General features: G+C 43.8%; 1 protein-coding gene across 1 annotated transcript in view; it reads left to right on the plus strand.

Annotated features, from left to right (window-relative positions):
• The first annotated feature begins 1221 nt into the window (after nt 1–1221).
• Nucleotides 1222–14515, plus strand: part of LOC124020709 (potassium voltage-gated channel subfamily KQT member 1-like) — a 49606-nt gene continuing 36312 nt past the window's right edge. Inside the window, 2 exon segments of the mRNA XM_046335960.1 lie at nt 1222–1881; nt 10294–10384. Coding sequence (XP_046191916.1) covers nt 1520–1881; nt 10294–10384 — 453 coding nt within the window. The 5' untranslated portion in view covers nt 1222–1519.

Raw genomic sequence — 14515 nt, forward strand, 5'->3', positions numbered from 1 at the left:
ATTACTTTTCTCAATTAAAACCCTTGTATGAGGCAAGCAAACCAGTGTCCCTCGTTCACTATCAAGGATGGTCAAGGTCATTTAAATGAATTCCGCATTGTAACTTTACACAGAGACAGTCAAGCATGGTATTGTTACTGATGTTACCATTACAGGACACATAACCTGCCAGTAGGGTATGGTATGCTTTCGTGGAGTTCATTGGTAAAGAGATGGGAAGAGCGTGTTGGAGAGAGAGAGAGATAACGAAAGAGAGAGGGGGAGAGAGAGATAATGAAAGAGAGAGGGGGAGAGAGAGATAATTAAAGAGAGAGGGGGGAGAGAGATAATGAAAGAGAGAGGGGAGAGAGAGAGATAATGAAAGAGAGAGAGGGGAGAGAGATAATGAAAGAGAGAGGGGGAGAGAGATAATGAAAGAGAGAGGGGAGAGAGAGAGATAATGAAAGAGAGAGGGGGAGAGAGATAATGAAAGAGAGAGGGAGAGAGAGAGATAATGAAAGAGAGAGAGGGAGAGAGAGAGATAATGAAAGAGAGAGGGGAGAGAGAGAGATAATGAAAGAGAGAGGGGAGAGAGAGAGATAATGAAAGATAGAGAGAGAGAGAGAGATAATGAAAGAGAGAGGAGAGAGAGAGAGATAATGAAAGAGAGAGGGGGGAGAGAGAGAGGGGAGAGAGAGAGATAATGAAAGAGAGAGGGGAGAGAGAGAGAATGATGAAAGAGAGAGGGAGAGAGAGAGATAATGAAAGAGAGGGGAGAGAGAGAGATAATGAAAGAGAGAGGGGGAGAGAGAGATAATGAAAGAGAGGGGGAGAGAGAGAGATAATGAAAGAGAGGGGGAGAGAGAGAGAGATAATGAAAGAGAGAGGGAGAGAGAGATAATGAAAGAGAGAGGGAGAGAGATAATGAAAGAGAGAGGGGAGAGAGATAATGAAAGAGAGGGATAATGGGAGAGAGAGATAATCAAATAGAGAGGGGAGAGAGATAATGAAAGAGAGGGGGAGAGAGCAAGAGAGGGGGAGAGCGAGCGAGATAGGGGGAGGAGAGCGAGCGAGCGAGTGTGTGTGTGTGTGCTGTTATTCTATGCTGTTTTTAGGGGTCAACACTCACCAACTCAACACTCACAGCTGCAAATTATTGTTGTTCAATGCTGCCCAGAGGGCACTGCCTCCCCTTTTGTGCGATCAAGCGCGGAACAAGCACGCACAAGTAAGTCAACTGATGATAAGTAGTAGTCTAACCGTCCAGCAACAGGTAGGGACATTTCTTCCGTAATTTAACATGTGTCGGATACTTGCTCTACCAATGTAAGCTATTATAATAGGGTTTCGGAAAGCGGCGGTCAGAGAGACATATCCGACAAGGCAGCGGCTTTAGTACGATTTTTGTTGTTGGTTTTTTTTCGCGCCTCGCACCGCACCGCATGCAGGCTCTGTTTTGTCCCACTTCATTGATCCACCAAGTCCGCAATACGCGGAGACTAAAGCGTGTGTCCGTCCCATTGATGAGAAAACAAACAGCATGTCATCTCCAGACAAGACAACCCAAAGGAATGAAGTCCTGAATAACATACGGAGGTCCTCGATGGTGGCAGGACATGGGAGAAAACAGACGGAGTTTGAGATGTCACAAGCCGCGTCAGCCTCACAACCTGGAGCGCATATTTCTAACAACAGGTTTCTGTGTGACGCCGAGGGCATCACCATTCACACAACTGTCACTCGACCGTCGGTGTCTCACCTACCCGGGCTCAATCTGAACCCCCGGATGTCCGTATACAGCACAACTCGTCAAGTTATCAGCCGTGCTTACATTCAAGGACGCGCTTATAACTTTCTTGAAAGACCATCTGGGTGGAAATGCTTCGTGTATCACTTCTCGGTGTGAGTGTTTATAATGAATAACTTTGATATAACAATAACACATTACTTGCATTTGTCAACCATGCCAAGTGCTTTGTGGGCGTTTTGCCAAATGATTCAAAGCAGTTGAAGGGCATGACCCTAGGCTATCCTTTTGATTATTTATAGTAGTCCTAATACAATACTTTACACGTGATTAACGGTACAATTATGTTACTGAATTACACTATAGGCTATAAAATGGAGGCTATATGTAGACGTATACAGCTGAACAAACTCCCTTCAGTATTTAATGAACATCATGGGGGCACTGGCGTCAGACTGCTATTATGTAGTATTGACTGTTTGGTCTGAACGTGGCATTTCTGCCAATCTCCATGGTCTGGTTTCCTGGACACATATTAAGCCTATGACTGGTCTAAAAATACTGTATATTTCAATGGAGATTCTCAGTTGAGCAGACTTTTTAGTCCAGGGGAAACCAGCCATATATCATCATGTTGTCCAGGGGAAACCAGCCCTATATCATCATTTTGTCCAGGGGAAACCAGCCCTATATCATCATGTTGTCCAGGGGAAACCAACCCTATATCATCATGTTGTCCAGGGGAAACCAGCCCTATATAATCATGTTGCCCAGGGGAAACCAGCCCTATATCATCATGTTGTCCAGGGGAAACCAGCCCTATATCATCATGTTGCCCAGGGGAAACCAGCCCTATATCATCATGTTGCCCAGGGGAAACCAGCCCTATATCATCATGTTGTCCAGGGGAAACCAGCCCTATATCATCATGTTGCTCAGGGGAAACCAGCCCTATATCATCATGGTTTCCTGGGGAAACCAGCCCTATATCATGTTGCCCAGGGGAAACCAGCCCTATATCATCATGTTGCTCAGGGGAAACCAGCCCTATATCATCATGTTGCCCAGGGGAAACCAGCCCTATATCATCATGTTGCCCAGGGGCCCTAAATCATGTTGCCCAGGGAAACCAGCCCTATATCATCATGTTGCCCAGGGGAAACCAGCCCTATATCATCATGTTGCCCAGGGGAAACCAGCCCTATATCATCATGTTGCCCAGGGAAACCAGCCCTATATCATCATGTTGCCCAGGGGCCCTATAATCATGTTGCAGCCAGCCCTATATCATCATGTTGCCCAGGGGAAACCAGCCCCCTATATCATCATGTTGCCCAGGGAAACCAGCCCTATATCATCATGTTGCCCAGGGGAAACCAGCCCTATATCATCATGTTGCCCAGGGGAAACCAGCCCTATATCATCATGTTGCCCAGGGGAAACCAGCCCTATATCATCATGTTGCCCAGGGGAAACCAGCCCTATATCATGTTGTCCAGGGGAAACCAGCCCTATATCATCATGTTGCCCAGGGGAAACCAGCCCTATATCATCATGTTGCCCAGGGGAAACCAGCCCTATATCATCATGTTGCCCAGGGGAAACCAGCCCTATATCATCATGTTGCCCAGGGAAAACCAGCCCTATATCATCATGTTGTCCAGGGGAAACCAGCCCTATATCATCATGTTGCCCAGGGGAAACCAGCCCTATATCATCATGTTGCCCAGGGGAAACCAGCCCTATATCATCATGTTGCCCAGGGGAAACCAGCCCTATATCATCATGGTGTCCAGGGGAAACCAGCCCTATATCATCATGTTGCCCAGGGGAAACCAGCCCTATATCATCATGTTGTCCAGGGGAAACCAGCCCTATATCATCATGGTGTCCAGGGGAAACCAGCCCTATATCATCATGGTGTCCAGGGGAAACCAGCCCTATATCATCATGGTGTCCAGGGGAAACCAGCCCTATATCATCATGGTGTCCAGGGGAAACCAGCCCTATATCATCATGGTGTCCAGGGGAAACCAGCCCTATATCATCATGGTGTCCAGGGGAAACCAGCCCTATATCACAGAATGTTGTCCAGGGACGTGGGCATACTGTAAGTGTTTCGGGGGCCTGATTTCTGGCTGAGGAATGTTCAGTCTGAAGACCAACCCCCAGTACTGAGTATCTCCTCTCACTGGAGTTGATAGCAGGCAGCTAAACTTGGCAGGCTGGCTACTTAGAGAGCAGTAGCCTGATACTGCCACTCCATGACCTGCTGGTGAGGGATGGGGGATGCCTGATGCAGGCTGGCTGCTTTGGGTGAGCCTGATGCATCAGGGCAGAGAGAGTCCCGATGCATCAGGGCAGAGAGAGTCCCGATGCATCAGGGCAGAGAGAGTCCCGATGCATCAGGGCAGAGAGAGTCCCGATGCATCAGGGCAGAGAGTCCCGATGCATCAGGGCAGAGAGAGTCCCGATGCATCAGGGCAGAGAGAGTCCCGATGCATCAGGGCAGAGAGAGTCCCGATGCATCAGGGCAGAGAGAGTCCCGATGCATCAGGGCAGAGAGAGTCCCGATGCATCAGGGCAGAGAGAGTCCCGATGCATCAGGGCAGAGAGAGTCCCGATGCATCAGGGCAGAGAGAGTCCCGATGCATCAGGGCAGAGAGAGTCCCGATGCATCAGGGCAGAGAGAGTCCCGATGCATCAGGGCAGAGAGAGTCCCGATGCATCAGGGCAGAGAGAGTCCCGATCCAGTGTTAGCACTGGATACCAATGGACTACCACTACAAATGCCCCCTTGTTTCTGCAAATGTTGCCTACTACATAACTACTTAATAGATTCATTTGTATTTAGGCAGTATTTTCCTCACCTGTTTAGGAGGCCAATCACAGCACTGTCCTAATTGTGACATATCAGATGTTAAGAGTCTGGACAGTTGGGTTCTGACTTTCTAAGTAACTTTACGAAGCCAAAACCATCTTAACAAAGGTCATGTCTAGCGTTCCAATGAGGGTGCAAGGTAAACCCTTTCCTTTTTTACACTAAACACGTGTCTTTTCTTACTACCACTGGCTTTGCTGATAGCTGCTTTAACGAGTGAAGTATTTACTATAGCTAGGTGTCCATCCAATTGGCGACAGTTTTTCATGCGAATATTCTAAAACCCTACTTTTCCCACCCACATATGTGTTTCCATCTAATTGACTTGTGTCAGATAAAAAGGCTGTGCGTGATGACGTAGTGCACATAAACATACCCTTCCGCGCTTAAATTCCACGTACGGAATACAAAAAAATACAAATTACATTGATTTCCATCGCATTTTTAACTGTTATAGTTTTCTCACAACAAAATGTTGCGTTATGTAGAGACTGTGCCCACTCTAGTATTGGCACGGTGTGCTCTAGCCAACAGCGCGCAGATACGCATATCCGACATTACATGATGAGATTATTATGGACAAAAGAGCAAGATTTTTTTTTTTTTGTCAAATGGCAGCTAAACATCGATGATCATGTCATCAGAATAAGACCTTTCATTTTTGGAGCATCAAACTCATCACCTTGCACTTTCACCAACCTGTGAATTATTTCCTAATGCATTTCATCTGTAGCCTAATACACTGCCTGCTTTCCCGACGAGTCGTAGTGGGAGGACCACACAACAGGTCATCGTGTGACTCAAAGTTCACGTTGAAAAAAGCGTTTCCAATGAAATTTCTCGCATAATAATTCATTTTACCGACACAAAAAGATCCCACCTTGTCTATTTGTTTTGTTCTGGTTGACTTTTGGAAAGTATACATAATCGTTTTCTGTTTCCATGTCAAGCCTGGAATGACTTTTTAATTGTTTTAAAATCCGAAATGTACTTTACTTACATGAAAAGGTTGGATGGAAACCTGGTTTATAACTGTGATATGTGGTTGTCTCACCTAGCTACCTTGAGATGAATGCACCAACTTTAAGTCACTCTGGGTACTAGCATGTGCTAAATAACTCAAATGTAATGTTAATGTTATTTCATTGTTGTGTAACTATAAGAGTGGGAGGCAGGAATGAACATTGGCTTATCACTGACCCAGAGTGAGCGCTCCAGACAGAGTGATATCAGGACTGCAGGACCTCCCCCACAAGAGAGATAGAGAGAGAGAGAGAGAGTGTGTGTGCGTGTGTTTGCATGGTTGAATAGTTCCGTTACACCATGACCTCTGTAGTGTTGGCATGTTGCCTCAAGCTATGTGCTTGTGCTACTTACTGTATGCTGTTTACAATGCTTCCATTGATAATGACATGGCAACATTCTGTTGGATACATACATTTACCCTCAGATCCTGAGACTGTACTAAACATTGTCGAGTCATGACGTTCACAATGATTGAGCTACATAACAGGGAGACCGAGACCCTACACAGTGACACTGCCACATGAAACTATCACATTGTTCCTTCGCTCCACAAGCCAGCCGTCTATGACGTCACAAGTCAACCTGCCTTAGATGTGTTCTAGTGCCTGATAGTAAAACCTTACGATGTGATTAGCTGTACTCAGTGCTGCTGTCTACCCCTTCCTGCTCAGTCCTGCTACCCCCTGCAGACGCAGTAGACTAGAAGAGATCCTGCCCATCAATAATACACGAAGCTTGGAGACGTGATGCTTACAGTATTGTGTAGAGCTCAATAGGGCCCACAGCCCACTATATAGGGGCCAGTAAAGCCCATGTTATTTGTATTTATTAAGGATCCCCATTAGTTCCTGCCAAGGCAGCAGCTACTCATCCTGGGGGTTGTAATGGATCCCCATTAGTTCCTGCCAAGGCAGCAGCTACTCATCCTGGGGGTTGTAATGGATCCCCATTAGTTCCTGCCAAGGCAGCAGCTACTCATCCTGGGGGTTGTAATGGATCCCCATTAGTTCCTGCCAAGGCAGCAGCTACTCTTCCTGGGGGTTATTAAGGATCCCCATTAGTTCCTGCCAAGGCAGCAGCTACTCTTCCTGGGGGTTATTATGGATCCCCATTACGTCATGCCAAGACAGCATTTACTCTTCCTGGGGGTTATTAAGGATCCCCATTAGTTCCTGCCAAGGCAGCAGCTACTCTACCTGGGGGTTATTATGGATCCCCATTAGTTCCTGCCAAGGCAGCAGCTACTCTTCCTGGGGGTTATTAAGGACCCCCATTAGTTCCTGCCAAGGCAGCAGCTACTCTTCCTGGGGGTTATTAAGGACCCCCATTAGTTCCTGCCAAGGCAGCAGCTACTCTTCCTGGGGTTTATTATGGATCCCCATTAGTTCCTGCCAAGGCAGCAGATACTCTTCCTGGGGTTTATTATGGATCCCCATTAGTTCCTGCCAAGGCAGCAGCTACTCTTCCTGGGGGTTATTATGGATCCCCATTAGTTCCTGCCAAGGCAGCAGCTACTCTTCCTGGGGGTTATTAAGGATCCCCATTAGTTCCTGCCAAGGCAGCAGCTACTCTACCTGGGGTCCAGCAACATTAAGGCAGTTATATACAATTACAAATATTACATGACATAACACTTTTCCCAATGCATTGTGTGTGCCCTCAGGCCACTACTCCACATCTACAATACAACATCCATGTGTTCGTGTGTGTAGAGTAATTGTGTTAGCATGTGTGTGTCTATACAGTCCCAGCTATTCCATAAGGTTTTATCAGTTTTTTCAATTATTCTACTTGCATCAATTACCTGATGTGGAATAGAGTTCCATGTAGCCATGGCTCCATGTAGTACTGTGTGCCTCCCATAGTCTGTTCTGGACAGTGGATCCCTCTTCTTCTCTGTTCTACTGGCTGCTTCACAGTGGATCCCTCTTCTTCTCTGTTCTACTGTCTGCTGCACAGTGGATCCCTCTTCTTCTCTGTTCTACTGGCTGCTGCACAGTGGATCCCTCTTCGTCTCTGTTCTACTGTCTGCTTCACAGTGGATCCCTCTTCTTCTCTGTTCTACTGGCTGCTGCACAGTGGATCCCTCTTCTTCTCTGTTCTACTGGCTTCTTCACAGTGGATCCCTCTTCTTCTCTGTTCTACTGGCTTCTTCACAGTGGATCCCTCTTCTTCTCTGTTCTACTGGCTGCTGCACAGTGGATCCCTCTTCTTCTCTGTTCTACTGGCTGCTTCACAGTGGATCCCTCTTCTTCTCTGTTCTACTGTCTGCTGCACAGTGGATCCTTCTTCTTCTCTGTTCTATGTGTGGTGGTGAGGTGGTTGGATTCCATCAGTAAGCACACCGGACATAAGGGGATAAGGGCCTCAATGGAACAAACACTAACCGCAAACAAAACAGCAACCCCTCTCCCTACAGATGTAGGACCTTAATTTGATCACTCTTTTGTTGTAGATAATTTTCATGCACTGCAGGAAATGCAAACCAGTAGTGTATTTGAGTTTTAAAAATGCTTCTAAAGTTTGTCATTTCCACTTTGAAATTTCAGACTTGATTTGCCCTCACGAAAAATGTATCAACCCCAACAAAAATGTCCATTAATTGTAATCCACATAATAATTCACATTTCCTGTTGCTGCAGGATTATTTTCCTGCTGTAGCAAACTGGCTCAAATTAAGATCCTACATCTGTAGTTTTGCTATAGGTTCATACGGTTGGTCTATCATTACTATCTGGCCACTGGTGTAGACCTACACAAACTGCTGGATATCATCTTAATAGGATTCCCATTGACTGAGGGAAAGTCAACTTGTCAAGGGGTGGAAATTGGCATTTACAACGTCATCTGCATTGTGTCTGTGTCAGTAGTGTTGTAGCAGCTTGTAGCCTTATCTTGTACAAAGAAAAGCATTTTATCTCTTGAGGACTCAGTGGTCTGATTGTTGGTTCAGTTGGAAAAAGAACGTATGACCTTGAGATCAAAGAGAATGACCGGATGTTGTTGTCCTTTCAGAATGTCAGCTGTTGGCACGATAGTGGTATTAGAATGTGTGGATGTGTATTTGTCTATTTGTGTGTGTGTGTGTGTGTGTGTGTGTGTGTGTGTGTGTGTGTGTGTGTGTGTGTGTGTGTGTGTGTGTGTGTGTGTGTGTGTGTGTGTGTGTGTGTGTGTGTGTGTGTGTGTGTGTGTGTGTGTGTGTGTGTGTGTGTTTGATTGATCTGGTGACATATCTTTGGAACACCATCTACTGTGAGGCTGTGTTGAAGTACAGTAACGTCTGAGTCCACGTCAGTTGAGGCCTGAGTTCAGCTGAGGTAGCTACTCTCCTGACTACAGGCCCACAGCTCTACCCTGTTAGCACACTGCACGGCACGCACAGAGAAACTGACTCTACAGTCAAGCACACCTAGTGGCTCATGAAGGATAGATACTGGACATCATGTCGGTTTATGACTGAGAAAAAAAAACACTCAAAGTGGGTTAACACCACAAGTGTTTTAAATCATAGTTCTCAGATTAAAGTGGGTTAACACCACAAGTGTTTTAAATCATAGTTCTCAGATTAAAGTGGGCTAACACCCTGAGTGTTTTAAATCATAGTTCTCAGATTAAAGTGGGCTAACACCCTGAGTGTTTTAAGTCATAGTTCTCAGATTAAAGTGGGTTAACACCCTGAGTGTTTTAAATCATAGTTCTCAGATTAAAGTGGGTTAACTCCATGAGTGTTTTAAATCACAGTTCTCAGATTAAAGTGGGTTAACTCCATGAGTGTTTTAAATTATAGTTCTCAGATTAGTGGGTTAACACCACAAGTGTTTTAAATCATAGTTCTCAGATTAAAGTGGGCTAACACCCTGAGTGTTTTAAATCATAGTTCTCAGATTAAAGTGGGCTAACACCCTGAGTGTTTTAAGTCATAGTTCTCAGATTAAAGTGGGTTAACACCCTGAGTGTTTTAAATCATAGTTCTCAGATTAAAGTGGGTTAACTCCATGAGTGTTTTAAATCACAGTTCTCAGATTAAAGTGGGTTAACTCCATGAGTGTTTTAAATTATAGTTCTCAGATTAGTGGGTTAACACCACAAGTGTTTTAAATCATAGTTCTCAGATTAGTGGGTTAACACCCTGATTGTTTTAAATTATAGTTCTCAGATTAAAGTGGGTTAACACCCTGAGTGTTTTAAATCATAGTTCTCAGATTAGTGGGTTAACACCCTGATTGTTTTAAGTTATAGTTCTCAGATTAAAGTGGGTTAACACCCTGATTGTTTTAAATTATAGTTCTCAGATTAAAGTGGGTTAACACCCTGATTGTTTTAAATTATAGTTCTCAGATTAAAGTGGGTTAACACCCTGAGTGTTTTAAATCATAGTTCTCAGATTAGTGGGTTAAAACCACAAGTGTTTTAAATCATAGTTCTCAGATTAGTAGGTTAACACCCTGATTGTTTTAAGTAATAGCTCTGAATTTAAAGTGGGTTAAAACCATGAATGTTTTAAATCATAGTTCTCAGCTTTAAAGCTCCAATATGTAACTTTTGGGGGCGTCTGTGTATTCTCTTGACTGCTTTCAATCATTTCCCACATACTCTGCGTTGTTTTATATACCTCTCCACGTCGTACATAAAGTGATTTGATTATTGTTCTGTCCTGCAGGTTCCTCATCGTGCTCGCCTGTCTAATCCTCAGTGTGCTCTCTACTATAGGGCAGTACCAGGCTCTGGCACATGGCACTCTCTTCTGGGTGGTGAGTTATTATATTATTGTATACTCTACTATAAGGCAGTACCAGGCTCTGACACATGGCACTCTCTTCTGGGTGGTGAGTTATTATATTATTGTATACTCTACTATAAGGCAGTACCAGGCTCTGGCACATGGCACTCTCTTCTGGGTGGTGAGTTATTATATTATTGTATACTCTACTATAAGGCAGTACCAGGCTCTGGCACATGGCACTCTCTTCTGGGTGGTGAGTTATTATATTATTGTATACTCTACTATAAGGCAGTACCAGGCTCTGGCACATGGCACTCTCTTCTGGGTGGTGAGTTATTATATTATTATATACTCTACTATAGGGCAGTACCAGGCTCTGACACTCTCTTCTGGGTGGTGAGTTATTATATTATTATATACTCTACTATAGGGCAGTACCAGGCTCTGACACTCTCTTCTGGGTGGTGAGTTATTATATACTCTACTATAGGGCAGTACCAGGCTCTGACACTCTCTTCTGGGTGGGGAGTTATTATATTATTATATACTCTACTATAGGGCAGTACCAGGCTCTGACACTCTCTTCTGGGTGGTGAGTTATTATATTATTATATACTCTACTATAGGGCAGTACCAGGCTCTGACACTCTCTTCTGGGTGGTGAGTTATTATATTATTATATACTCTACTATAAGGCAGTACCAGGCTCTGACACTCTCTTCTGGGTGGTGAGTTATTATATTATTATATACTCTACTATAGGGCAGTACCAGGCTCTGACACTCTCTTCTGGGTGGGGAGTTATTATATTATTATATACTCTACTATAGGGCAGTACCAGGCTCTGACACTCTCTTCTGGGTGGTGAGTTATTATATTATTATATACTCCACTATAGGGCAGTACCAGGCTCTGACACTCTCTTCTGGGTGGTGAGTTATTATATACTCTACTATAGGGCAGTACCAGGCTCTGACACTCTCTTCTGGGTGGGGAGTTATTATATTATTATATACTCTACTATAGGGCAGTACCAGGCTCTGGCACATGGCACTCTCTTCTGGGTGGTGAGTTATTATATTATTATATACTCCACTATAGGGCAGTACCAGGCTCTGACACTCTCTTCTGGGTGGTGAGTTATTATATACTCTACTATAGGGCAGTACCAGGCTCTGACACTCTCTTCTGGGTGGTGAGTTATTATATTATTATATACTCTACTATAGGGCAGTACCAGGCTCTGACACTCTCTTCTGGGTGGGGAGTTATTATATTATTATATACTCTACTATAAGGCAGTACCAGGCTCTGACACTCTCTTCTGGGTGGTGAGTTATTATATACTCTACTATAGGGCAGTACCAGGCTCTGACACTCTCTTCTGGGTGGTGAGTTATTATATTATTATATACTCTACTATAGGGCAGTACCAGGCTCTGACACTCTCTTCTGGGTGGTGAGTTCTTATATTATTATATACTCTACTATAAGGCAGTACCAGGCTCTGACACTCTCTTCTGGGTGGTGAGTTATTATATACTCTACTATAGGGCAGTACCAGGCTCTGACACTCTCTTCTGGGTGGTGAGTTATTATATTATTATATACTCTACTATAGGGCAGTACCAGGCTCTGACACTCTCTTCTGGGTGGTGAGTTATTATATTATTATATACTCTACTATAGGGCAGTACCAGGCTCTGACACTCTCTTCTGGGTGGTGAGTTATTATATTATTATATACTCTACTATAGGGCAGTACCAGGCTCTGACACTCTCTTCTGGGTGGTGAGTTATTATATTATTATATACTCTACTATAGGGCAGTACCAGGCTCTGACACTCTCTTCTGGGTGGTGAGTTATTATATTATTATATACTCTACTATAGGGCAGTACCAGGCTCTGACACTCTCTTCTGGGTGGTGAGTTATTATATTATTATATACTCTACTATAGGGCAGTACCAGGCTCTGACACTCTCTTCTGGGTGGTGAGTTATTATATTATTATATACTCTACTATAGGGCAGTACCAGGCTCTGGCACATGGCACTCTCTTCTGGGTGGTGAGTTATTATATTATTATATACTCTACTATAGGGCAGTACCAGGCTCTGACACTCTCTTCTGGGTGGTGAGTTATTATATTATTATATACTCTACTATAGGGCAGTACCAGGCTCTGACACTCTCTTCTGGGTGGTGAGTTATTATATTATTATATACTCTACTATAGGGCAGTACCAGGCTCTGACACTCTCTTCTGGGTGGTGAGTTATTATATTATTATATACTCTACTATAGGGCAGTACCAGGCTCTGACACTCTCTTCTGGGTGGTGAGTTATTATATTATTATATACTCTACTATAGGGCAGTACCAGGCTCTGACACTCTCTTCTGGGTGGTGAGTTATTATATTATTATATACTCTACTATAGGGCAGTACCAGGCTCTGACACTCTCTTCTGGGTGGTGAGTTATTATATTATTATATACTCTACTATAGGGCAGTACCAGGCTCTGACACTCTCTTCTGGGTGGTGAGTTATTATATTATTATATACTCTACTATAGGGCAGTACCAGGCTCTGACACTCTCTTCTGGGTGGTGAGTTATTATATTATTATATACTCTACTATAGGGCAGTACCAGGCTCTGACACTCTCTTCTGGGTGGTGAGTTATTATATTATTATATACTCTACTATAGGGCAGTACCAGGCTCTGACACTCTCTTCTGGGTGGTGAGTTATTATATTATTATATACTCCACTATAGGGCAGTACCAGGCTCTGACACTCTCTTCTGGGTGGTGAGTTATTATATTATTATATACTCTACTATAGGGCAGTACCAGGCTCTGACACTCTCTTCTGGGTGGTGAGTTATTATATTATTATATACTCTACTATAGGGCAGTACCAGGCTCTGACACTCTCTTCTGGGTGGTGAGTTATTATATTATTATATACTCTACTATAGGGCAGTACCAGGCTCTGACACTCTCTTCTGGGTGGTGAGTTCTTATATTATTATATACTCTACTATAGGGCAGTACCAGGCTCTGGCACATGGCACTCTCTTCTGGGTGGTGAGTTATTATATTATTATATACTCTACTATAGGGCAGTACCAGGCTCTGACACTCTCTTCTGGGTGGTGAGTTATTATATTATTATATACTCTACTATAGGGCAGTACCAGGCTCTGACACTCTCTTCTGGGTGGTGAGTTATTATATTATTATATACTCTACTATAGGGCAGTACCAGGCTCTGACACTCTCTTCTGGGTGGTGAGTTATTATATTATTATATACTCTACTATAAGGCAGTACCAGGCTCTGACACTCTCTTCTGGGTGGTGAGTTATTATATTATTATATACTCTACTATAGGGCAGTACCAGGCTCTGACACTCTCTTCTGGGTGGTGAGTTATTATATTACTCTACTATAGGGCAGTACCAGGCTCTGACACTCTCTTCTGGGTGGTGAGTTATTATATTATTATATACTCCACTATAGGGCAGTACCAGGCTCTGACACTCTCTTCTGGGTGGTGAGTTATTATATTATTATATACTCTACTATAGGGCAGTACCAGGCTCTGACACTCTCTTCTGGGTGGTGAGTTATTATATTATTATATACTCTACTATAGGGCAGTACCAGGCTCTGACACTCTCTTCTGGGTGGTGAGTTATTATATTATTATATACTCTACTATAGGGCAGTACCAGGCTCTGACACTCTCTTCTGGGTGGTGAGTTATTATATTATTATATACTCTACTATAGGGCAGTACCAGGCTCTGACACTCTCTTCTGGGTGGTGAGTTATTATATTATTATATACTCCACTATAGGGCAGTACCAGGCTCTGACACTCTCTTCTGGGTGGTGAGTTATTATATTATTATATACTCCACTATAGGGCAGTACCAGGCTCTGACACTCTCTTCTGGGTGGTGAGTTATTATATTATTATATACTCTACTATAGGGCAGTACCAGGCTCTGACACTCTCTTCTGGGTGGTGAGTTATTATATTATTATATACTCTACTATAGGGCAGTACCAGGCTCTGACACTCTCTTCTGGGTGGTGAGTTCTTATATTATTATATACTCTACTATAGGGCAGTACCAGGCTC

Source organism: Oncorhynchus gorbuscha, unplaced genomic scaffold (assembly GCF_021184085.1).
Source record: "Oncorhynchus gorbuscha isolate QuinsamMale2020 ecotype Even-year unplaced genomic scaffold, OgorEven_v1.0 Un_scaffold_885, whole genome shotgun sequence".
Classification (NCBI taxonomy): Eukaryota; Metazoa; Chordata; class Actinopteri; order Salmoniformes; family Salmonidae; genus Oncorhynchus; species Oncorhynchus gorbuscha.